Raw genomic sequence first — 25,522 nt, forward strand, 5'->3', positions numbered from 1 at the left:
GTTTATACAAATAATTTTCCTAACAATAGATCAGAGACGGAACCAGGATTTTATAAACACGGGGGCCAACCTATGAATAAAATTTTGAAATTGGAAGGTTTGGGAATCTAATAGTTTGTTTGGTTTAGATTTTGAGGAGGATTTTTTGGATAGTAAGTAGAGAGAGATAGAAAAAGAAATGAGATCAATAATTGAAGGAAAAACTTAAGAAAGACCGTGCACAGAGAGAGGAATTAGGTTTTGGGACAAAAAGCGAACACATTTTATGCCTAATAACACTCTATACAAAATATAATACTTAGATATTCTCAACAAACAAAAATAAATAATATTAATATTTAAAAAAATATTAATATTTAAAAAATAAAAAAAAACCCCAAGACCGCGCGGGGGCTTTGGCCTCCGTATGCCCGCACCTCTCTCCATCTCTGCAATAGATCTTGATTGATAGATCTCATTAAGGCCCTGTTTCAAAACTCAATTTAAGTATTTATTTTTTAAAAAGAAAATTTCAAGCTTAAAAATAATGCATCTATGCAAATAATTTTTCTACCAATATGAATCTTGTTAGATAGATCTTATTGAAATATTTTATATGGTGTAAAAAAAATAAAAAAAATTTATTTACATTATTTTTAAGTTTAAAATTGTAAAATAAGTACTTATTTTTTAAAAAGGTGTTCTGAAACGGAGCCTAAGATCTTTTGAACGGTGCAAAAAAAATATAAAAAAAATACACTATTTTTGAATTTAAAAATGTAAAATAAATACTTATTTTTTTAAAAAGGTGTTATGGAAAGGAACCACAAAATACAAGTCCCACAATACACAGATAAGAAATCATGGGTAGTTTAGTCAAATCTCTTCAGTATAACATTACTACTACAACACCACAGTTCTTTCTGCAAACCGCAAATCAAATCCCTAAACCACAACATAAAATCAACACCCAAAACAAAAACAAAAAAAATACACGAAAAAAATACAAAATGATTTCAAGTCAAATGACGAAACAATCCCCAACTCTGAAAACGGCGCTTGGAGCTCAGCTCACGGGTCGACCTGAGTCAATACCCGAACCACCACCCTTGCATTGAGTTAAGAACAACTTGTACACAGCCCCCCACTTCCGAGTCCGACCCGGGTCCGCCATCTTTTTGCTCTTACCACCCTGCAAGGACTTTTACCACACCCGCGGTTCGTTCTTGACTCACACCCCCACACTTGCACTAAAAAAAAATTTAAAAAAAATCACACAAGCCACGCCATGTCACTCCCACACCACCACTCTAATAAAAAAAAAAAAAAATTACAATTGTTAAATTATCTTCTCACTCCATATAGATTTGTTAAATCCCCACCAATGCAAACTACCGTCATTTTTCCTTATCCGGCACATGAAAATCGCGTGACCCAGATCAGCTTTCGCACTGAAGGGCGGCTTTGATCTTCTGGACGGTGCAGGAGATGAGATTGTTCACCGTCTCCACTGATTCAACCGTGAGCTTGGCCGTTGGCAAACTATTCACCAGGATCTGGAAGGCCACGGTTAGGAGGGACCCACCGGTCCTTTGGGGTGAGCCCCCCATATTGGTTGGGCCGTTGTTACTAGCCGGCCCGCGTGACCCCGGCCCATCCGGAACGATCGCAAATCCAGAGGGCAGAAGCGCCACGTAGGCAGAATCCCCACCATTCATCACGACATGCATGGCCGGAATGTCGACAGGCGCGTACACCACAAGCGACCCTGCTGCGTCTATGCACGTCTCCTGCAGTATCAGCATGCTGCTCTGGTTCGCGTTCATGGCCTGAAAATCCCAAACAAAGAAACAACCCTCAGAAAACCCACCTGGTTATTACTAGCACCAAACATTGAAACATGCCACCACATGTTTACAACTGCTACGATGCTACGGGCACAAATGCTTTCGAAACCGCACACATGATGCACGCAAAACTAGACGCATGCAAAACTAGACGCATCGGTTATCGGACGGTTGCAGATACATCTATTGTTTGATATGTGTCCGAAATCCGAATGTAAAGCAATTTTTCCTTCTTGGTTTACTGGAGTCTAGGGTTTCAGCAAGATTGGTGACGTCATGAGGGGCTGACCCATAAAAAGCTGACTGGTGCCCTAGCTTGTATTGACTTTGACATTTTCAAAAGAAAAAGAAAAGGTTAAATTTGGGGCAGTGTCCTTGAATCTGGAACAAAATGTCCTTATTGATACTTCCAAAGCCTAATCCTGTCCTCCTACGGTTCACCTTTTACTATATCTCGGATCCAAAAAAAACAAAACCTTTTACTAGTAAATCACTTTACGCTGGTGCCACAGACGTCATTTTCCTACTCCAAAGGGGCATTTCAGTAAACTGAATTTCAACTAAGCATAAAGCCTTGAAGTATAAAGTACATCCTCGTGACCAACCAACGGACGGAAATACTATGTTGGTTTGGTGACTATTTTCAACCTGGTCTATATTATTATTATACTTGTTCGATTCCTCTTGTCGAGACGAACGATGTGACGTAAAAATTTGACTCAAATCTTACTAGTAAGAATGAGAAAATACCTCAAAATATTCACGCCAAAAAGTCAGCGAAAAGTTAGGCCGAAGGGTGCCTAAACAAGATACGATAACTAAAGAGGCAAAAAATTCTTCCCAGTTCTCACAGAGATTGGATCATGTTAGCCCCATGGTCTCCAAGTGAATTAATCAATACTCCTTCAGCATTGTCAGGTAGTGCCCCGAACAAAGTCTGATTGGTTCATATTGCGGGATTTCGACTGCGCAGAACTTATTGGTGCAACAATACTCATTCCTTTGTTCAGTGAGCCTAGCAGATAGTCGTAGATGTATGTGCATGCATATCAAAGATAGAAAGGAAGGCAGGTGGAGAGAGAGAGAGATTACGCTGGCGCGGAGGAGAGAGACGCAATTGCCATGGTCTTGGCCTTTGGCAATATGGGCCATTTCCTGCATGGGTCCACCATTGGACAATATGTCCCATTCGCTTCTGAGTCGTTCATCATGCAGGAAATCAAAGAGTCTTTGTGGAGACACGGGTAGCCAAACAGAAGTTGCGGCACTCAAGACGATACCCGGTGGCTCACCGGGATCGTCCACGCTCTTCCGGGTCATAACCCGGACATCTTCGTCTACATTGCTAGCAGTTAGCTTGTTCCATTTGTGCACCGTTGAAGCGCAGACTCCGGCACAGAAATTGTCTGTCATGCGCTGCGCAAGCTTTAACATGCTCCGTCGCCCACTCGCAGTAATAGCTGCATGTTTAACACAGAAGTCTTAAACTTACACTGCAACAAAACCTTTTTGTAAATATATAAACGGAAAATGAAGGGATTCAAGAAAACCTGTCCAAAATGATAGTGTTCATATCTATAACATCAGCAGATTCAGTACAAAAGACCCATTACAAGAATGCACCTCACATTGCTTTGGTCGATAATTTTGCACAAAAATTCTTGAATAATACATTTTTTTTCTTTAAAACCCAATGATAGTACCCAAAGAGAAATAATGATACTACACCGAGAAATAACGTAAAAAGAAAAAGAAAAGACACACGAACACGTCAACTGGAATACAGACAATGTTGTGCTGACATCAATTAGTGTATATAGACCGAATGGGGATTGCACGCAGTCAGAACAAATTTAGCGTCATATATCATTCCATTTTAGATACTTTTTAAGTATTAAAAGAGAGGGATGTTTATTACCAGTATGATCTCTTGATGGTACAGCAGATGACATTAGGATAGCCAGGCATTGGCATTGGCGTTGAAGGGTGGCTACCCACCTCTGGGCACCAAAGCCCATGCCGGCACCAACCAAGGGCCGGTAGAGCTGATGAACAACGCTCTCATCATATTCCGCATGTTCTACCCATGTAACCTACATGTTTGTTTTCCAAGTGATAAGTTTTCATGGACATTATGTGTCAAACCAGTATGCTTCAAAGCTAAATACGAAATTACAATGCTGGCAATAAGATGCTGAGATTAAGCAATTTTGTGAACATTGATGGGCTTCTTAGAATGAGTGGGAATGCAGATAGCCATGTCATTTAGAATAAGTTTTCAACAATGATGCATAAACAGACTTAAGTGCACAGATCTGGACACAACTGTTTCTGGAGCCGTCCGAGACACATGGGCCACACAATACAACTAATGACTGTGGACACATCCGTACCGGGGACCATTGTCTTACGTGTTCGCCAGGAAGACTTGCAAATGCACTCTGGATGAATTTCTTTATTTAGGGTAGAAAAGTCATGGTTCCCAGTGCTTAGATTGACAAGAAATAGCAATGACATCTCAGTACCAAAAACCAAAAAGTGATAGACCATTTCTGTGCAAAGAAAATTGGAAAACCCCTATCAATATACAAAGTCTACGTGACAAATCATTTTCATGTCAAACAGGTAGCAGACAGATCTCGGTAATGGCTCCAGACTGGCTGCAATAGGGACACGATACTCCATAGAACCATTGAGTAAAACACATAAAATATTAAGATTAAAGGTGAATCCCGTTCAAATGGAAAAAGATAAAATAGTCTCTTCACAGAAAAGAGGGTTAAGATTAAAGGGTTGTTGGGATACAACTAGATTATGATAGAGAAGATTTATTGGGGACCATGCGCAGAGGTTTTGAGACCCAAAACGAACAAGCTCGTGTCCTAGCTTAAAAAGACCAGTAGGGTAACTAAAAGAGCCCTAACTATCCACTATTCTACACTAAAACCAGATAGAGAATAACGCGGCAGTGTCATTTTAGACATTATGAACCACACTAGAGTGCATTTTGTTCTAATAAAATGAGAGTCAATGAAAGGGCCATCATTTTGTTCTTTAAAAACTGTGTTTATTGACTCAAAAGATTAGTGCAATATTTTAAAAAGTGGCCTGTGGAGGGGGGGTGACATAGAGATGTGTACTACCGGAGTGGCTTAGATTAGGAACTCTCACATGACAACAAAATAGCTAGTCTCTCGGGGTTTTGACTTTGACTACAAAGTCCTCAATTTGAGTAGAAAAAAAATGAACACATCATGATGCTGGAACCAGATAATACACAAATCTACGGATTTAAATATGGCCATGGGGCCGGGGGACTGACCGAGATAGCATCAAAGATTGGAATAGAAACATCAAATGCATTGTTTATTCAACCCAATGCTCTGAAGATTGCTATGCTCTTTCCTATTCTAAAATGATATGAAATTAATGTGTCCCAAGGTGCAGAAACAGGAGTAATAGAGACTTCTAATGGAAATATTATAATCCTGCCACCCTCGATTTGGTTGAGTAATGTTATAAAAACAGATTAACCCATTTTTTAAGCAAAACCAGTTGTTGAGATTGAGGGCTATATAATATGATTTGCCCTCAGAAGAAGCATCCAGGGAGATAAAATAATGACTGGCATGGATCGGATTGGACAGAGAAAATCATAACATAATAGAGAGGAACCAAACAAGGAATTCTCGGAAGCACAAGGATTCTAACTTGCAAATGCAAATTGGCCTTGATTTTTTACAAGGTGGTTTTTCCCAATTAAATGTCCTCAACTAGGTTCCAAAGTTGTAGTTACTTCAACCAACTCATTTAACACTAAAAGCCATGGAGGCAATGCAACTCCATAAATGTGCAACAAAAAAAAGGTTTGGAGACAGTGCAATGGCTTTACCTTGGAGTACCCATTGGGCATATCTTGTACCACACAACCAGAAGGAAGCCTCCTGCAACTGAGAAACGTCGGGGCACCAGATGTTTCCCGGATGCTGTCGATGGAGACATCGACCACCGCCCACACTCCCTCAGCGTGCTGTTTGCAGAAGCGAAGGAAATTTACGTCGCGAACTGGAACCAGTGGTGAAAGAACTTGGAGCTCCGCGTGCATCTATGTAACAAAATAATGATCACGTCATAAAGCTTCCAAAAAGAATTACCAACAATACGAACCTAGAACTCTTTCCTTAAAAAGAATCCAGAACTTGTACCGGCAGCAGTTCATTCATTTTGCCCGGAGCCACGATCCATTTAAAAAGTTCGGGAAAATGGTGAATTACCGCCCTCAAAAAAAAAAAAAATTATAAAATTTGAAAAGAGCAAGTTACCAGCTGAAGTGCACCATTTCTAGTTCCTCCCATACCATTGGAGATTACATCAGTAGTTGTGGTTCGAGCAATCATACAAGGGAACATTTCCGCCCACCGATTCTAGCAAAATCATGAAGCAAAAACCCAAATAAATTGTCAAGGTTGACAACAAAGTGAAAACAAAGAAAGCAACATCAAAAGAGAGAGCCATCAATCTAATTACAAGAATCCTAAAAATCATGTCTTGGCCAGAATTACAAAAGGCCATCACAGCTGTAACGGAATTAAACAAATATATCTGTAAAAAGTTTGTGTAGCTCACCGAGTCCATCAATGTCTCCACAAGAGCCAAACTGTTGATGATAACCATGCCAGTCTCCCTAGAAGCCTCAGTCACAAACCCATTTGGTTTCAATCCAATACAAGGAGAAAAGCTCCTCAAATACTCATCATCATTCAATATCTCCCTTCCTCCTTCAAACCCCCTAAACCAAAGCGGCTCATCAGCCTGTGCCATCTTGACCAACTCCTCCATAGCAGCCAAAGCAAGCTCCAAATACATAGATCTCTCCAAAGAACCGCCCGCCACACCCGTAGAGCCTCTACTCGGCGGCACCACCACTGGAAAAGGACTTGAAATCCCAACCCCGAAATCAGGCCCCAAAGGCAATGTTGTCGTTACCACACTTAAACCACTACTTAACCCCCCAACAAACCCATTGCTCCCAACACCCAATTCCAAACTGGAGTTTGGCAGTCCGGGCAAGGCGGAGATAGGGCGGCCGAGGAATTTTCCGGCGAGATTGCAAACTCGATCTAGCTCATCTTTTAAACGGGCATTTTCAATCCGAAGCTGCTGCTCTTCTAATGATATGTCTCCAATTATCGCTGGACCACCGCAGTTGTTGCAAATTGGGTTTCTCATTGCTTCCCTAATAGTCATGTTTTCAGTTCTAAGCTTATCGTTTTCTTGCCTTAGAATGGAGTTCTCGTGTCGCTCCAGCTGGGTCTGTTGCATTAAACCAAGTTCCATCAAATTTCTTGACTACCCCATTAATCAAAACTCAACCCAAAACCAAATTACAAACAAGTTGCATAAATTCCTCCTGATTTGATTGATTACCTTCATTTGGGTACGGCGATTTTGGAACCAGAATTTAACTTGCCTAGTCTCCAAACAAAGCCTCCTGCTAAGCTCCAACCTTTGTTTCTCATCCGGATGAGGGCACTCCTTAAAAAGACTAAAACCATACCCAAAAAAATCATTGAGGAGAAATATAGAAACAAACAATGGTTGATTATGATCACAACTTACTTGAGGCGCCGTTCAGTTATCGTGGATGTTGCGTGATAAATATTTTGTCGATATAAAGTAAATTTTTGTAGGAAAACTAAAATTCATTCCCTTTAGAAGGATTTATTTTGCAAGAAAGTACTTTCCGGGGGGAAAAGCCTCACAATTCTTGGTAAGCGAAAACACGGAAAGTTAGGCTTTCTCATTATTTCCCATCCTTTCTGTACAATTGGACGGAGCCTCATACTTTCTCTAACATTAGGGATTTCTTACGATTCGAGTTCTTGGATTTGCTGAGGAGTGTGACGGTGGTACCGCTTCTTCCGCGGCGGCTTGTCGTCGGCGCCGTCTAGATCGTCGCCAGAGGCTCCGTCCATGTTATCGCTTCCAGATCTGCTCTCATTCTCTTCCCTGCTTCTTCTTCCGACATTGCTCTCATAATTCTCCGTAATTCTTGCCCCATCCCCTTGTCCCTCCATACTCGTTTGCTGTCCTCAAATTTCACACACACAGATATTAAAGAAACCCAGATCAGTAAAGAAAAGCATCATCGCAGTCAAGAATCTCGTGTGAGTTACAGATATACATGTAATCACACAAAGTAGCAAAAAGAACTAGTACCCAGAAAAATACATACATATAAACATGTATATATGTAGAGAGAGAGAGAGAGAGAGAGAGAGAGAGAGAGTCTCGGGGGGCTCACGAGAGCGAGGGAGAGGCCAGGAGAGGCGAACATGGACTTGGAAAGAGGAGAGACAAGGCGACTGGGCATGCTGTGGTTGCTGTAAGGTATGTCGGCGACGATTCTTGCACCACCGCCACCACTGCCGCCGCCGCCGCCGCTATTAGTATCAAGAAAACCCCCAAAACTCATGAAATATGCCCTTTTTATTCTCACAGCCTATTAAGGCAACTCACTCACCCTTCCTTCTTCCTCTCTCTCTTTCACACAAATCTACAATTGCTTCTAACAATGAGTAGAAAATAATTAACAATGGGGACTTTCTTTACACAAACAAAAGTCTAGCAAACTGGATCTCTCAAATACACAGGAAATATCTTTAGAAGAAAAGGAAGAAAAAGAAAAAATTGTTGGGATAGAGAGGAAGAGGAGACACGAGGGGCGAAAACCCAAATGTCTCAAACTTCCTCTCTCTTAGACTGTGAGAGAAAGAAAGAGAAAGAAGGCAAGCAATAATTCCCTACACCCTAATTTTACTGCTCATGCTTTGCACTTCCTTCTCTATTCTCTCTCTCTCTGTATATGTGTATATATGTGTGTGCTTCTCTTTCTCTCTCTACAGATATGGAGTCTGGAGTTGAAGAATCGGTAAAACAAGCATCAAAATGGTCCTCCGTGAAACCCTAGTCCGGGGGTTACTTTATAGTATCTCTCTCTCTCTCTCTATGTACCTGCATGCTTGAGACCAGACGGAGGGAAAAGGGGTTTGGTTGGTTTTCATGAGGTGAGCTGAAAAGGGGGCCTATCAAAAAGCAAAGCAGGAAAAGGAGAAAGGCATGTATGAACAGGGCAGGGGTCCAGGGGAGAGGAAAAAAAAGGGGTGAAGATAATACGCGAGATATGTGGACTCTTCGAAGCCTTACAAACAGATACGACCAAGAAAAGAGCACAAAAAAGGTCAATTCACTATCCATCCCTTCTCTCCCCTCAAGCTTTCTCTCTCCAAAAGTTTTTTCTTCATGAAAAGAAATTTGGATTAGTAATGGATATTAATTTTCTTCTTTTTTTATTATATTCACTCTTATTTTTATCTTTGTCTACTTGAATTTTTACTATCTTACCATTTATTGAATACATTTTTCACATATTCAAGGACAATATTGTAAATTCATGTAAATAAAAACAAAAAATATATTGTGAATAATTAAAAGAAAAGTGTGAAAATCATTTTTCATTAGTAATTTTTTTTTATCTTAAAAAGAATTAGCATCATTAACATTATTTTACTTTTTAGTGATTATTCTTTAGTTTTTGGCTCAGATATGTAAAATTAGTCATCCGTTGTGGGGGAAGAACAATAAAAAAATCAAAACATAACAATATCAAAATTTGAGTATATAAAAGCTTTGTACTATGCACATTATACAAGTCTTTATACACTCAATAAAGGTTTTGGCAATAGCAACACTAAGAATTTTTTTTTATTTGTCCGTATTAAAAAAAAATTGCATTTGTTAATTTTTAGTCAATTTTTTAGGATTATTGCTTCTTCATGATAAGAGGAATCTAAAAAGTACAAAATTACGATCAAAACCCTTTTTTAATAGAGACAAAAAACTAATAAATGTGAATTTTTTTTGAATTAAGAACAAAAAAATAAGTCATTTGGCTTATTTTGCCAAACAACCCCTAAAGCATTTAAAATACATGTTGATGTTGAAAATAGCTTATGTAACATCCCACATCGGAAACAAAAGGGAAATTGACGTAGTAAAAAAATATGAGGGAGATAACTTTTTCAAATTCTTTCGGTGTTTAACGAACTTTTATTTTTTTGGCTCTTAATAGTAAAAAAATACGAGGGAGATAATATATATATATATTTTTTTGCTCTTAACGAAAAATGAGGAAGATAACTATTTCAAACTCTTTGGTGTTTTAATGAACCTTTTTTTTTTTTTTTTGCTCTTAATAGTAATCTTCCTTCCTTTTTAAGCTCCTCGTGTTGAGGCAAATTAATTAAACAATTTGACAAGAATTTAACAGAAATTAAAAAATACTATAAAATCAATTTGACAAGAATTTAACAAAAGTTAAAAAAGACTACAGTATAAAATAACTACTGGAACCCCAGAAAGAAAAAACAAAAAAAACAAAAACAAAATTTAGGCCAGGGCCCCCAAAAGAAAGTGACCATTTTCGAAAGAAGAAAACAGAGTTTACTGGGGACCCGGGGGCTCTGCTGGCTATATGTGCGCAGCAGCCCCTACTATGTGGGCTCTGCTGCCATTTATTCTGACTATAATCAGAATAATATTATTTTGATCATATTATTTTAAAAAAATATAATCAAATTTTATTTTTAGAGCTTTTATAATCACGTTTCAGTTTTTAGGACTGCTGCGTCGCCTGGGCAGCAGAGCCACCGGTCCGTTTTCTGGAGGGGGGGAGGGCAGTGGGAACGACACCGGGTTCAGATCCTTGGATCTTTCTGCAATTTTTGTCCCCCCCTCTCTCTCTCTCTCTCTCTGTATATAGACGTCGGGATCTGTGACTACGAGAAAGATTACGAGAATGGTAGTAATAAATTATGCGAACTTGGAAAATGGGATTGAGAGAACCGCCCCCCAAGTCAATGCTCCGCCCAACCGACGCCGTTAATCTCATGGAATGAACGCCGAGAACAGCCGTGGGCGGTGGCGATTGTAGACGGAGCTCGTGGAATTCGCGTTGTTGAATGGAGAGATTGACAGAGCTGATTTTGCGTTTCGTGTTACTAGTAGCAAAGCGTACCGTTTTCCGGATTGACCGAAACATGTATTTATAAATATTTTTAAAATATTTACAAATGAAGCAGTAAATAAATTCTAACACTTTGATATGCTGAACATTAGTCCTAATAATAAATTAAGATGATTAATATATTACCATATACTCTAAATTTTGTTAAATTATCTTAAAATTCAAGCATTTTTTTAAGTAAAAGAAAAAAAATTGCTATCGGCCGAGGTTTTGATACAAGACAAGTACTGAATTGTACATTCGGCATCAAACGGTATATGCCGGTATTTGGAGCGGTACGGAACACCTAGGCATGTGTACCGTTTTATTGCCAGTACGGTACAAGATTCACGACATTACTCCCTCCGTTCCGAAATGAGTGACCTTTTTGAGACTCTGTGTCATTTTAAAATACTTATATTATCTTTCGATTTTATGAAGTTTTATGTGATTTTAAAATTTTTGTTTAATAAAACTAATTAAAATCTATTAAACAAGATCTATATTGCATATTTTTTTACAATCATGTTGAAAAAAATAATCAATTGAAAATGGCACATTTTTAAAAAAATTTCACTCTTCATTTTAAAATACTTATATTATCTTTCGATTTTATGAAGTTTTATGTGATTTTAAAATTTTTGTTTAATAAAACTAATTAAAATCTATCAAACAAAATCTATATTGCAAATTTTTTTACATTCATGTTGAAAAAAATAATCAATTGAAAATGGCACATTTTTTTAAAAAATTCACTCATTTTGGAACCGAGAGAGTATTTAATAGCGCTCGAGATATAATTATTTTATACCCTTGGAAAACCACATGGCGGTGCCCCAAAACTCTTCTCTTCCGCACGTTTGTGTAGACTCCATACATTTGTGTGGTTCAACCATACAAATGTGTGGTGGATAAAAAGTTTGTGGCACCCTATGGCGATATACCAACGACATTGAATAATTTCCTGTGCTGAAGACATTTGTGTTTTTCATTTCCTATCTTAACAAACTTTTAAACGATTCGGATTATGCACTACATCTCTGCATTCGATTTTTATTTTGTCCAAAAGCTTACCAATCCATCAACAAGACTATCAAACCTGCAAACTTACTGCATCTATCTTGTTCTGTCACGCCCTCGATTTTCAACTAAAATAATAATATATTTTCTATAAACAAAAAAATCTTTTTCCTCAACTATATTTGCCATTAAATGTCAAACCAATCCAAACAAAGAATCACAGCCTCTTCTTCTTCTTCTCTCTAAATTTTTTTTTTTTTTTACATAAAGTCTCCCAAACGTATTCCATAAAAAGGGCTTCACAATAATCAAAGAGAGGAGTTTATACCTAGCTTTACATATGTTCTAACCAACAGATACAACCTTCAATTGTGAGTAAAGTACACAACATGAATTTGACTAGATGATAAAACACCTCCTTAATGATTCCAATGAAGCTCCCAAGAGACGTCTCAATATGCACTCCATGCAATCCAAGCTAAGTGCCATGACGAGTACCTGAAAGGATAGGGTGAGCTACACTAGCTCGTAGAGATGTCCATACCTAAATTGCATGCAGAAGTGAAGACAGATCACAAGGGAAAACATTTTCCAAAAACGTACTTGTTTTGTCAAATGTGAAGCTCAAAATGTCATACTCATGCTGGAAAATATTTAACTCCATTTCTCAAACACCAACACTCTCACCCACACACACACCAATATTCTTAAAAATCTCAGCTTACCGCTACGGCATTACCCAACCCAATCCCTGCACTTTCATTTCCATTTCAAAGACCTAAAGATTAGTCTGAGTTCTTTAACAAAATGTTTTCACTTCCTTTTCTCATACAACCAACCAACCTCTCACCAAAAATATACACACTAGGCATGTAGAGCTAGAACATAAGGTAAGCAATGACAAGTCGAACAATACCGCACCTCAACAACAAGGAAAACTCATCCATCAATCCCAAATCAAACTTCAAATCTCAACATCTAGCAAAACTCCTCCACATTAAGATTTCCCTTATAAGTCTGACAAGCAAATACCATACATGAAACTCTCACAATGCATCACACCACGAGGTACCACTTATACATTCACACAGAACGGCCCATCACACATCAGGAGAACAAGCCACAAGGATTTGGCGGTCTAAAGGGAAAAATAAAAGAAAGCATGTATTGACACATTAGACGTTCCAAGTTACCAACTCAAACTGACATTTTCAATCTTAGTTTGATCATAAATAATAACAAGATTCTCCGTTTCACCATGTCACGCGTTTCGAGTTTATTTCCGGGCACTAAGGACCCCATGCGTCCTATGTTCATTTCGGCATCACACCTTTCGGTAGATCCTTGGCTTTCTTGTGCCCTTCCGGGCACTATGGACCCCCGTGCGTCCACTAAAATCCTTTCGTTCAATTCCGGGCTTTTGGGACCCCCGTGCGTCCACTAAAATCCTTTGAATCAATTCCGGGCTTTTAGGACCCCCGTGCGTCCACTAAAATCCTTTGAATCAATTCCGGGCTTTTAGGACCCCCGTGCGGGACCCCCGTGCGTCCACTAAAATCCTTTGAATCAATTCCGGGCTTTTAGGACCCCCGTGCGTCCACTAAAATCCTTTGGATCAATTCCGGGCTTTTAGGACCCCCGTGCGGGACCCCCGTGCGTCCACTAAAATCCTTTGAATCAATTCCGGGCTTTTAGGACCCCCGTGCGTCCACTAAAATCCTTTGGATCAATTCCGGGCTTTTAGGACCCCCGTGCGTCCACTAAAATCCTTTGGATCAATTCCGGGCTTTTAGGACCCCCGTGCGTCCACTAAAATCCTTTCGATTCAATTCCGGGCTTTTAGGACCCCCGTGCGTCCACTAAAATCCTTTCATTCAGTTCCGGGCTTTAAGGACCCCGTGCGTCCACTAAAATCCTTTCGATTCACATCTCATATTACCACCTAATGGACCCCCTTTATGACATCTCCATTAAGAGTCTAATTTGCAAATACTTATAAAGATCCTCATCTTTGTAGTACCCATCAGTGCTTAACAACCATGCACTCATGCCAAGTGATTCACCAAATCCTGTTTAACTCACTGCAAGTATCCCGCAAGCCCACAGACTCAATCTCATGGAAAGACATCGAATAATTTACACATCGCGTCAAACATTCTACAACTTAATTTATCATCGATCATATCATCCATCTAATCCATTTTCTATTCCAATCGTTTACAAGTATTTTAACCCTTATGCTCACTAATTCTCATATCCCAATAATTAATCATCTAGATCAACTCATCATATCCCCACATATCCAATAGGTGAAATTAATCATTCACACTTGAAGTTCTGACTATATCCGATCAAATAACATAAATTTAAGAACGACATTTAAACCATTGAAAAGTAGGCTTCTCCTTTGAATCCATAGATCATACATCAAAAACGGAGTTCGGGTAACTTAACTACGGCCTTTCAATTATAGCTCCAACACAACAGTAAAAACTGGTACAAAGGCAGAATTTAGGTCAACTTTGGATGCAAATCTGTTATCGTTCGGACATACCCATGATGCATGGGATGTATCGTTGGAAAGCTCTATGTGTCTAGTTTCTACCAAAACAAACGGTGTGTCCTGTCGAGTCCCGAGCTAGGAGTTATGGCCATTTTACCTAAGTCCGCCAGTGCTGTCAGATTCTACGCGGGAATAAGTAAAATTGATTGAAAAATCATAACTCTTTCATCTTAAACCCAAAAATAGTGAAACCAAAGCCAAAAGTTGCACCACGACAAACCCTACACTCAGTAAAAATCCCAGGTTCAGAAACGAGAGGAGATTAACCCAACAATCAAAAGAAAAACAGTTTCGCAACCATTTTCGCACCTATCAGCCAACCCAGCTTTAGAAATTCACCAAAAATTGTATACTTAACCAAATTAATTGATTCCAACGCCAATCTCTTCTTAACTTAAATATGCACCTCCTGTAAAAGACCCAAAGCCACCCAAAATGTTCATCATGCCCAGAAAATTAAAAGAAGACAGCCACGCACAGGTTCGCGTATCCAGGAAACAGCCGGTATTCAAAAATTCATAACTAATTGTGTGATTATCGGTTTTTCATGATCTTGGTACCGAAATCTTCGTATTGAAACGTACTTTAACTGTTATGAAGGCACCAAAAATTAATTCCTAGCAGAAAGGCTCCAAAAAGACAGATTAGCAGAACCCACGAAATTTTCAGCATACAAGATTTATTCAAGACTCAAAATAGATGATCAAACTTGATTCTCGTACATCCAACTAACACTTAAACATGTAAAGAAAGGTAGGAGATCCCTACCTCGAGGGTTAGAAGCAAGCCCGAACATGGAGGAAACTTCGAAGTGCTCCGATCGTGAATTTTCTTCGATGGATAGGAAGCTCTCGTCGCGTAGAACAACTTTAGTACTTGGGACTTTTCAAAAGTCTCACTCGCGGTCGATGAAACCGAAGAGAGAAGGTGAGAGAGGTGAGAGCCGAGAGAGACGCCGGAGAAGAAGAAAAGAAAGGAAAGGAAAGGAGAAAAATAATCTCCTGCTCCCCTTTTTTTTTTTGACTTATATAGCACAAATAACACTTTCACCCTTTCACTCCTATTGTATCACGTCAACTCCCACAACTTACAAGTCATCTCACATTGACCCAACTCATATCCACATTGTTATACACACTTTGATAATCCAAATACATATTAAACATTTAAAATTTGAGAAAATAATTATGGGTCTCTACATCCTACCCTCCTTAAAGAAATTTCGTCCTCGAAATTTATAACCAAGTTAACAAGTCGTGAAACAACTGAATTACACAACACAACCGTCACAACAAATAGCACAACATCAGGGAAGGTTCAACAAGTTAGCCACCATGAAATCTAGATTCAAGAAATCTACACCGATCACAATAAAATCAAGTCCGAACACTTCCCTCCATTTCATCTCTCGTTATCCACATATCTCTTTCTCTTCCCTTGTAGCTCAAATCCTCACATTAGAACAACTCCATCATGTTTCCTCATAACCAAGCGTTCCTTTCAAGGCTTAATCCTAAGTTCAACATTCTTCAAGGCGTAGCGTCAACATGACATTAAACTCTATCATACTCTCACACGAGTTCTTATTAATCAAATTACATCATCAAACCATGTCATTGCATCGCCAAATTTCAGGAACACATATACCAACTCAATCTCATGAAGGAAAGTATGGCAATTTTAAAGGATTTAATCATTTTGTTTCACCGTTCTTAATTCTCAATAGGATACAAAGACACTTACTTACAGAAGACTAGTAAGCAGAGCGACTTAGACATGCATAGTCTTCACAACAGAATGGTTCCACGTTTAAAAGTATAAAATCGTCAAAGGGATACAAATCTTTAACTATAGCGTCACATGATCTATCCTTATCCAGTTCCACGGCAGAAGGTAAATCATTTTCTTTTATCTTGTTCAAAAAGCTTCTATTCTAGGTATTCAATCTTGAAGTCGCGGTGGCCAGCCGCACTTCAAACTGAATATCCGGAAGTAGATCCTCAAGTCCAAGAAAAATGAGTTTCACATAGCAGTCAACATATCACTTATCATGCACACATTGGATACACTATCAATTCAAGTTTTACCACTTAGGACAACACCAAATAGACACCAAACATAATGGTGCAAAACATAAGCAAATACATAGAGCAAATTTCAATCGATAACTTTCCACAAATATGCATATTCTTAAAACATGCAATTTCCAACTACTACAACAGTTAGAGAAGAGAAACTAGTAAACTACCATCAACCATCACATCGCACAAGATCTAGAAGGCTCACACATACCCAACTCATGGTTCTAGGAAGTCCAAAAGTAATCAAGTTCATTTCAGTCTCGTAACATCTTACACAATTTCTATCTATTTTATCGATCTCAACACAAGTCAACAAGTCTATATAGCCCTACACAAATGCAATTGCAATGCCACATAAACAGGTGAAAGCTATTCAAGTACACACACACCATTCATGCCCCAATGCAACTGCTAGACCCATAAGACTAAGTGTCTCCCCACGGTCCCGAGGTATTCCAAACCTATGCTCTGATACCAAGTTGTCACGCCCTCGATTTTCAACTAAAATAATAATATATTTTCTATAAACAAAAAAATCTTTTTCCTCAACTATATTTGCCATTAAATGTCAAACCAATCCAAACAAAGAATCACAGCCTCTTCTTCTTCTTCTCTCTAAATTTTTTTTTTTTTTTACATAAAGTCTCCCAAACGTATTCCATAAAAAGGGCTTCACAATAATCAAAGAGAGGAGTTTATACCTAGCTTTACATATGTTCTAACCAACAGATACAACCTTCAATTGTGAGTAAAGTACACAACATGAATTTGACTAGATGATAAAACACCTCCTTAATGATTCCAATGAAGCTCCCAAGAGACGTCTCAATATGCACTCCATGCAATCCAAGCTAAGTGCCATGACGAGTACCTGAAAGGATAGGGTGAGCTACACTAGCTCGTAGAGATGTCCATACCTAAATTGCATGCAGAAGTGAAGACAGATCACAAGGGAAAACATTTTCCAAAAACGTACTTGTTTTGTCAAATGTGAAGCTCAAAATGTCATACTCATGCTGGAAAATATTTAACTCCATTTCTCAAACACCAACACTCTCACCCACACACACACCAATATTCTTAAAAATCTCAGCTTACCGCTACGGCATTACCCAACCCAATCCCTGCACTTTCATTTCCATTTCAAAGACCTAAAGATTAGTCTGAGTTCTTTAACAAAATGTTTTCACTTCCTTTTCTCATACAACCAACCAACCTCTCACCAAAAATATACACACTAGGCATGTAGAGCTAGAACATAAGGTAAGCAATGACAAGTCGAACAATACCGCACCTCAACAACAAGGAAAACTCATCCATCAATCCCAAATCAAACTTCAAATCTCAACATCTAGCAAAACTCCTCCACATTAAGATTTCCCTTATAAGTCTGACAAGCAAATACCATACATGAAACTCTCACAATGCATCACACCACGAGGTACCACTTATACATTCACACAGAACGGCCCATCACACATCAGGAGAACAAGCCACAAGGATTTGGCGGTCTAAAGGGAAAAATAAAAGAAAGCATGTATTGACACATTAGACGTTCCAAGTTACCAACTCAAACTGACATTTTCAATCTTAGTTTGATCATAAATAATAACAAGATTCTCCGTTTCACCATGTCACGCGTTTCGAGTTTATTTCCGGGCACTAAGGACCCCATGCGTCCTATGTTCATTTCGGCATCACACCTTTCGGTAGATCCTTGGCTTTCTTGTGCCCTTCCGGGCACTATGGACCCCCGTGCGTCCACTAAAATCCTTTCGTTCAATTCCGGGCTTTTGGGACCCCCGTGCGTCCACTAAAATCCTTTGAATCAATTCCGGGCTTTTAGGACCCCCGTGCGTCCACTAAAATCCTTTGAATCAATTCCGGGCTTTTAGGACCCCCGTGCGGGACCCCCGTGCGTCCACTAAAATCCTTTGAATCAATTCCGGGCTTTTAGGACCCCCGTGCGTCCACTAAAATCCTTTGGATCAATTCCGGGCTTTTAGGACCCCCGTGCGGGACCCCCGTGCGTCCACTAAAATCCTTTGAATCAATTCCGGGCTTTTAGGACCCCCGTGCGTCCACTAAAATCCTTTGGATCAATTCCGGGCTTTTAGGACCCCCGTGCGTCCACTAAAATCCTTTGGATCAATTCCGGGCTTTTAGGACCCCCGTGCGTCCACTAAAATCCTTTCGATTCAATTCCGGGCTTTTAGGACCCCCGTGCGTCCACTAAAATCCTTTCATTCAGTTCCGGGCTTTAAGGACCCCGTGCGTCCACTAAAATCCTTTCGATTCACATCTCATATTACCACCTAATGGACCCCCTTTATGACATCTCCATTAAGAGTCTAATTTGCAAATACTTATAAAGATCCTCATCTTTGTAGTACCCATCAGTGCTTAACAACCATGCACTCATGCCAAGTGATTCACCAAATCCTGTTTAACTCACTGCAAGTATCCCGCAAGCCCACAGACTCAATCTCATGGAAAGACATCGAATAATTTACACATCGCGTCAAACATTCTACAACTTAATTTATCATCGATCATATCATCCATCTAATCCATTTTCTATTCCAATCGTTTACAAGTATTTTAACCCTTATGCTCACTAATTCTCATATCCCAATAATTAATCATCTAGATCAACTCATCATATCCCCACATATCCAATAGGTGAAATTAATCATTCACACTTGAAGTTCTGACTATATCCGATCAAATAACATAAATTTAAGAACGACATTTAAACCATTGAAAAGTAGGCTTCTCCTTTGAATCCATAGATCATACATCAAAAACGGAGTTCGGGTAACTTAACTACGGCCTTTCAATTATAGCTCCAACACAACAGTAAAAACTGGTACAAAGGCAGAATTTAGGTCAACTTTGGATGCAAATCTGTTATCGTTCGGACATACCCATGATGCATGGGATGTATCGTTGGAAAGCTCTATGTGTCTAGTTTCTACCAAAACAAACGGTGTGTCCTGTCGAGTCCCGAGCTAGGAGTTATGGCCATTTTACCTAAGTCCGCCAGTGCTGTCAGATTCTACGCGGGAATAAGTAAAATTGATTGAAAAATCATAACTCTTTCATCTTAAACCCAAAAATAGTGAAACCAAAGCCAAAAGTTGCACCACGACAAACCCTACACTCAGGAAAAATCCCAGGTTCAGAAACGAGAGGAGATTAACCCAACAATCAAAAGAAAAACAGTTTCGCAACCATTTTCGCACCTATCAGCCAACCCAGCTTTAGAAATTCACCAAAAATTGTATACTTAACCAAATTAATTGATTCCAACGCCAATCTCTTCTTAACTTAAATATGCACCTCCTGTAAAAGACCCAAAGCCACCCAAAATGTTCATCATGCCCAGAAAATTAAAAGAAGACAGCCACGCACAGGTTCGCGTATCCAGGAAACAGCCGGTATTCAAAAATTCATAACTAATTGTGTGATTATCGGTTTTTCATGATCTTGGTACCGAAATCTTCGTATTGAAACGTACTTTAACTGTTATGAAGGCACCAAAAATTAATTCCTAGCAGAAAGGCTCCAAAAAGACAGATTAGCAGAACCCACGAAATTTTCAGCATACAAGATTTATTCAAGACTCAAAATAGATGATCAAACTTGATTCTCGTACATCCAACTAACACTTAAACATGTAAAGAAAGGTAGGAGATCCCTACCTCGAGGGTTAGAAGCAAGCCCGAACATGGAGGAAACTTCGAAGTGCTCCGATCGTGAATTTTCTTCGATGGATAGGAAGCTCTCGTCGCGTAGAACAACTTTAGTACTTGGGACTTTTCAAAAGTCTCACTCGCGGTCGATGAAACCGAAGAGAGAAGGTGAGAGAGGTGAGAGCCGAGAGAGACGCCGGAGAAGAAGAAAAGAAAGGAAAGGAAAGGAGAAAAATAATCTCCTGCTCCCCTTTTTTTTTTTGACTTATATAGCACAAATAACACTTTCACCCTTTCACTCCTATTGTATCACGTCAACTCCCACAACTTACAAGTCATCTCACATTGACCCAACTCATATCCACATTGTTATACACACTTTGATAATCCAAATACATATTAAACATTTAAAATTTGAGAAAATAATTATGGGTCTCTACATGTTCCGTTAAGTTTCTTATTTTTTAAATACTTATTTTTTGCTTTACGAGACAAGTCATTCTCTCACTATACATTATCTTTAATTCAAAAAATAAGTACTTATTTTTCTTACCGAAACGGGGTGGGACTAAAGTTGGTGTTCGGATTGTTTGTGTTTTCCAATTAAATGTAGTTTTATTACACCCATAATTAATAAAAAAGGAAAGATAATTAATCACACAAAAAAATACAAAAAGAATAATGTTAGCTTGACTTTGGACTAACTTAGCTAAATGTTTTTTTTAACGATTTCGGGTTGGATCTGTGCAGTAAAGTGTACAGCATTGTGTTGCGTACCTCTGAGCCGTCGAATCGTGAATTTGACGACTCGGATCTCATCTCAGTAACTAACGATCGAGAGCCGTTCGCTGAGATAAGATCCGAATCGTCGGATGCCCGATCCGACGGCTCGGAGGTGCACAACAGGATCCCCAATTCTCAATCAAGGCACTTGGTTCTAGCAATTGTGTGTAGCACAAAAAATTGTGGGTTCAACTCTTTACTCTTATTGAATACTCCATAATTGAGTACTGTAAAGACTCTAATTTTTAAATGAATAAAAATTTCATTTTAATTTCGTTATTTCTTTTTAATTTCATAATATTGCTTTTAAATTCCTAAAATCCATCATAATTAGATTTTAGTCCTTTAAAATTATATTTCTGGATTAAAAGTCCTACTTGGCTAGTAAAGTTAGTTTCCAACCAACTAGTTGGAGGAACCGAACTATCAATCCACCTAGTTACTTTTCCCTAACCCTAGTTGGACCTTTTTGATCATCTTTGAACTTTATGAACCATTCTAAACCCTAATTGAACCATTAGGCCATTAGAGATAATTATTTCACCCATGACTAGTCATTCAAGCCCATGCCTATCTTCTTTATTTCCTTGTCCATTGGTTAATAAATGCTAGAGAAATTATTATCCATTGGATAATAAACCTTTGACGTCATAGCCATCATTTTGCTTCCAAAAGAAGCAAGACTAGCCATGCCATCCATGCACACCTAGGTCATAGCCTTAAACTTAATTATTTAGGTTTTACTTTCCTAGATGTAGGCCTGTCAATGGGCCGGATCCGATCCGGATCCGACAGATCCGAATCCGATAAGACCAAATTCGATCCGAATCCGATAAGACTCAAATTCGATAGTGGTAATCCGGATCCGAAACCCGAAAAATCCGGACCCCGATCCGAAAATCTGAATCCTATCCGGAAACTTTTTTTACTTCAAAAATTTTAGCAAAAAAAAAATACAAATTTTTTTTTTTCAAAAAAAAATATTTTCCGAAAAAAATTTAAAAATAAAAAAATAAAAATACAACTTCTTAAACATTTTTTTTTTCAAAATATTAAAAAAAAATTTAAAAATAAAGTTCGGATTCGGATTGATAATCCGTTATCAATCTGAATCTGATCCGAATCCGTATTGAATTACCGGATTCGGATTATCGGATCGACGTTATCGAATTCGGATCCGGATCCGGATCGAATTTTTAGGATCGGATTCGGTCCATTGACAGGCCTACCTAGATGTATGTGTGTGTGTGTGTATATATATATATATGTTGTACATAGTACAAGGAGAGAGAGAGAGAGAGAGAGAGAGAGAGAGAGTCGTGAAGAGAGAAAGAGAGTGAGGTGTGTGATGGTGTTTTTGTTCACTTGCATAAGTTACCTTATAGTCTTAAGTCTATTTATGACATGCCAACCCATCCTAGGCTTCTTTAAACACAATCTAGCCTTAACATTTTGTTCTTTCTCACAAGTTAGCCCATCCTAGGACATGACAAGTCAAAAACCCTTCATTATAACCTAAGTTATGGCCTAAAATGGAAGTGATAAGGCATGGCATGCTTGAAAGACTTGAAATGACAAGACAATGGAACAAAATCCAATGGGTAATGGGAGGGAAAGGAGGCCGGCCAAGGGGGGAGGAGAGGGAGCCAAATTTTGCTATAAATAGCACCCCCCCACTCATCATTCAACTTACACCTTCATCCTCCAACTTCTCCCTCTAAGAAAGCTTGTGTTCTAACTCCTTCTTGTTTAGTTTTTCCTCGTTCTTGAAGTTCTTCCTAAATTCTTCAAAAAACACATTTTCGATCAAAAAAGTTTAAGTAGTTTAGTCAATATCAAGTTTCGAGAGAAACCTTTCTCTTTCGAAGCTACCGGAAGCCAACTGTAAGAGTTACTCCGCCCAAACACCAACTTACTTTCCGTAGTCGTCAACTACCACCAATAATAAAGGTAGAGTCCCTTTGTTCACCAACTCCAAGTATAATGTAGAACCGTATGTTAGAAGTATAAGTAGTTTCTCCGTATATAAGGTTATCTATCACTTATAATATTTTGAAATGCATGATAGTTAATAACTTATTTTCGTTAATGGAAGTATAAACATGTTGGAATAATCGACTTTTACCCTAATAAACACATGTGTTGTTTTGAACAAAGGAAGAAAGAACGGTTTTGCAAAAGATAAGACTTTATCGTTGATAGAAGTATTCGTATTTTGATCTTTAGATGGTTATGAGCATGTGTTATGAATTGTTTACATTACTTGTCTTGTTGTAAAGTATAAGTGATTTTCACTCAAAAAGCGTTCGTACATGTGGCGTTATGCTTTAAGTTGTGATTTGAGCATGATTAGTAATCTAGAGTTGGATGATCTTGCTAGTTTAGTTTCAAGATTACAATAAAATGATTTATGATTCGTATGTGAAAAATCCTATCGCGGAGTCGTTGCATGAAAACGTGACACGAAAATCAAGAAAGTTAGAAACATGACTGTAGACACCCCAATCTGGGCTTCCAGATTAGTTTACTTACGGTTTTTGATTTCCCGATGATGAAATGGATTAAGAACACCCTGGGAATGATAGCGTGTTTGAGCTTTGAGTGTTTGCAAAACCCTTGAACCTAATCTAGCCTAAGCCACTTCAAAAAACCAAAAACTCTACTGATGCGCGCCAGGGCGCAACCATCCTGCGCCGGGGCGCACCATCGCGCGACAGACTCACTCTGTCGCGCGACGGTCCAACCTACCACTAACCTTTCTGAAGGAGGACAGTTGGCCACCAATGCAACCTCAGCCAGGCCTCGTGGACTGGCTGAACTCCTCTGTTTCCAACCAGATTCACCCCCTCTCCCTATTTATACCCCCATGGGTCTTTCATTCAAGGGGTTCCAAAAAATGAAAGGTTAAGCACAAGCTCTAGTGCTTTTCTTCCAAATTCACATTCCTCAAAATACTTAAACACCTCAATCAAGCCTCAAACACATCAAAGCTCAACACCTTTCAAACTCAAAAACCAAAGGTATAGCTTACCTTTGTTCTATTTTCTGTTCTGATCCCTGAGGGGGGCTGGCAGGGCCAAGGCTGGTAATCAATACCAGTCCTGGTCCTAAAGTTGGCAAGGTTTCAAAAACCGTCGAGGTAGGAACCAACGCGCGATGGTCCCACTCTCGCGCGCGACTGTCTCAGTCCAGCGCGCGATGGACCGCGTGGGGATTGGTGTCCTACTGTTTTGTATTTTATTTACATATAGATCGCTGTTAAGCATGTTAAAAATCAGTTTACTGCTTTCCTTTGTTAGAGAACTGCTAGTATGTAGTTAATTTGTATTTCTGCTGTTTTGGAGTACCCCTGGGATCATTCTGGACCTGTCCTAGAGCCCAGAAATGTGTAAACCAAGCACTGGTCTGGTTGTGTCAGGGCGCGACCATCCCGCGCCATCGCGCGCCAGACTGGCTCCGTCGCGCGATAGACTGCCTCTGACCAGTGAATGGCCTTGCACGGGTAGCTCGGCCTTAGGCCATTATTTTGTCTCCACACTGTTTATGGGGTGTTTTATTAATTTGTAGGGCTTTACAGCCTTTAAACTGTATATTATGCTGCTTATAACTGCGTGGTTTGTCCTGGGTGTGCACTGGTCCTTCCAGAGCTCAGAGGGTTTGAGAATAAAAGCTGTGGGTTTGAGCTTACCGGCGCGCGCTTGTCTTGGAATTGTGTGCGCGCAGGAGTAAGCAGCATGTAGTGACTTGTTCAGTGCATGCTGGTTTCTTCCTGCGCACGTCATTCCAAAACAGGGGCTTTCCAGTTTGTTTAAACTCCCACAGCAGTCTGTTCTCATCCTATACTAACTGCTTATCCATGCTATCTATCACATCTTGCAAACTATTACAGTTTTAATCCCCTTAAACTGCTCCCCCGCCCTAAATAGCTAAAGAATTGATTAATCAAACAGAATCGCAAACAAATATTTTCGCAAATGCCTAAGTAGAGACCGATCTCCGGATTGGGCGAGAGGGGTGCCATAAAACCCTTCCCTTCTCGTAACCTGGCTCCCGAACCCAGATATGGTTCTGACGGACTAGTTCCTTAACTTTTTCAAATCAAACAGCGCGACAAGTGCTTCGAAATATGATTCCTTGGGTGTCGAACCTTCAAAACCCGAGTGGCAACTCTGTATTTTCGCGAGCGCTTGTCGTCCAGCTTAAAGCGCTCCCGCGAACAGGCATTTTTCTCTTCTTGGGAAGGGAACGGAATCCCTTCTGAGGAAAGAAAAAAGGGCACGCATGCCTACAATGACACCTAGGGTGTGGTTAACGAAAATGCGTGTTTTGAAAAGGTGAAATATTTTGGAAACCGCAATGAGGCCGGACGTGGTAGCCCATTGTGTGGTGTGTGTTTTGTGTGCCAATGGAAACCCGGTGCGGCGGAACCATTGTGAGGATACTCGGGAAACCGGAACGGCGGAACCGAGGTTGGGTGTGTGGCTTGGTTA

General features: G+C 39.4%; 1 protein-coding gene and 2 long non-coding RNA genes across 3 annotated transcripts; all 3 read right to left on the reverse strand.

Moving 5' to 3' along the window:
* Positions 1-850: 850 nt before the first annotated feature.
* Positions 851-8,975, reverse strand: LOC131332296 (homeobox-leucine zipper protein ANTHOCYANINLESS 2-like). The gene is made up of 9 exons (XM_058366445.1): positions 8,131-8,975; positions 7,698-7,912; positions 7,254-7,371; positions 6,453-7,139; positions 6,149-6,250; positions 5,719-5,931; positions 3,745-3,919; positions 2,919-3,286; positions 851-1,808 (listed from the first exon to the last, which is right to left on the reverse strand). The coding sequence occupies exons 1-9, from the start codon at positions 8,299-8,301 to the stop codon at positions 1,419-1,421; spliced, it is 2,439 nt and encodes an 812-aa protein (XP_058222428.1). The 5' UTR covers positions 8,302-8,975; the 3' UTR covers positions 851-1,418.
* A 3,100-nt stretch (positions 8,976-12,075) lies between these two features.
* LOC131334083 (uncharacterized) lies at positions 12,076-15,476 on the reverse strand. The gene is made up of 2 exons (XR_009202028.1): positions 15,242-15,476; positions 12,076-12,408 (listed from the first exon to the last, which is right to left on the reverse strand). It is a non-coding gene; the product is annotated as an uncharacterized LOC131334083 (long non-coding RNA).
* Positions 15,477-17,092: 1,616 nt separating this feature from the next.
* LOC131334082 (uncharacterized) lies at positions 17,093-20,493 on the reverse strand. The gene is made up of 2 exons (XR_009202027.1): positions 20,259-20,493; positions 17,093-17,425 (listed from the first exon to the last, which is right to left on the reverse strand). It is a non-coding gene; the product is annotated as an uncharacterized LOC131334082 (long non-coding RNA).
* Between the last annotated feature and the right edge of the window lie 5,029 nt (positions 20,494-25,522).

This window comes from Rhododendron vialii, chromosome 7a, assembly GCF_030253575.1.
Source record: "Rhododendron vialii isolate Sample 1 chromosome 7a, ASM3025357v1".
Classification (NCBI taxonomy): Eukaryota; Viridiplantae; Streptophyta; class Magnoliopsida; order Ericales; family Ericaceae; genus Rhododendron; species Rhododendron vialii.

Bases quoted from the DNA above. Each gene is read 5' to 3' on its own strand.
- LOC131332296 (XM_058366445.1), bottom strand. From the start codon at position 8,301: ATGAGTTTTGGGGGTTTTCTTGATACTAATAGCGGCGGCGGCGGCGGC. The intron at 3,287-3,744 runs GTAATAAACATC...TTAAACATGCAG, and splicing joins ACCATCAAGAGATCATACTG to CTATTACTGCGAGTGGGCGA. The intron at 1,809-2,918 runs GTAATCTCTCTC...TGGGATTTTCAG, and splicing joins TCTCTCTCCTCCGCGCCAGC to GCCATGAACGCGAACCAGAG.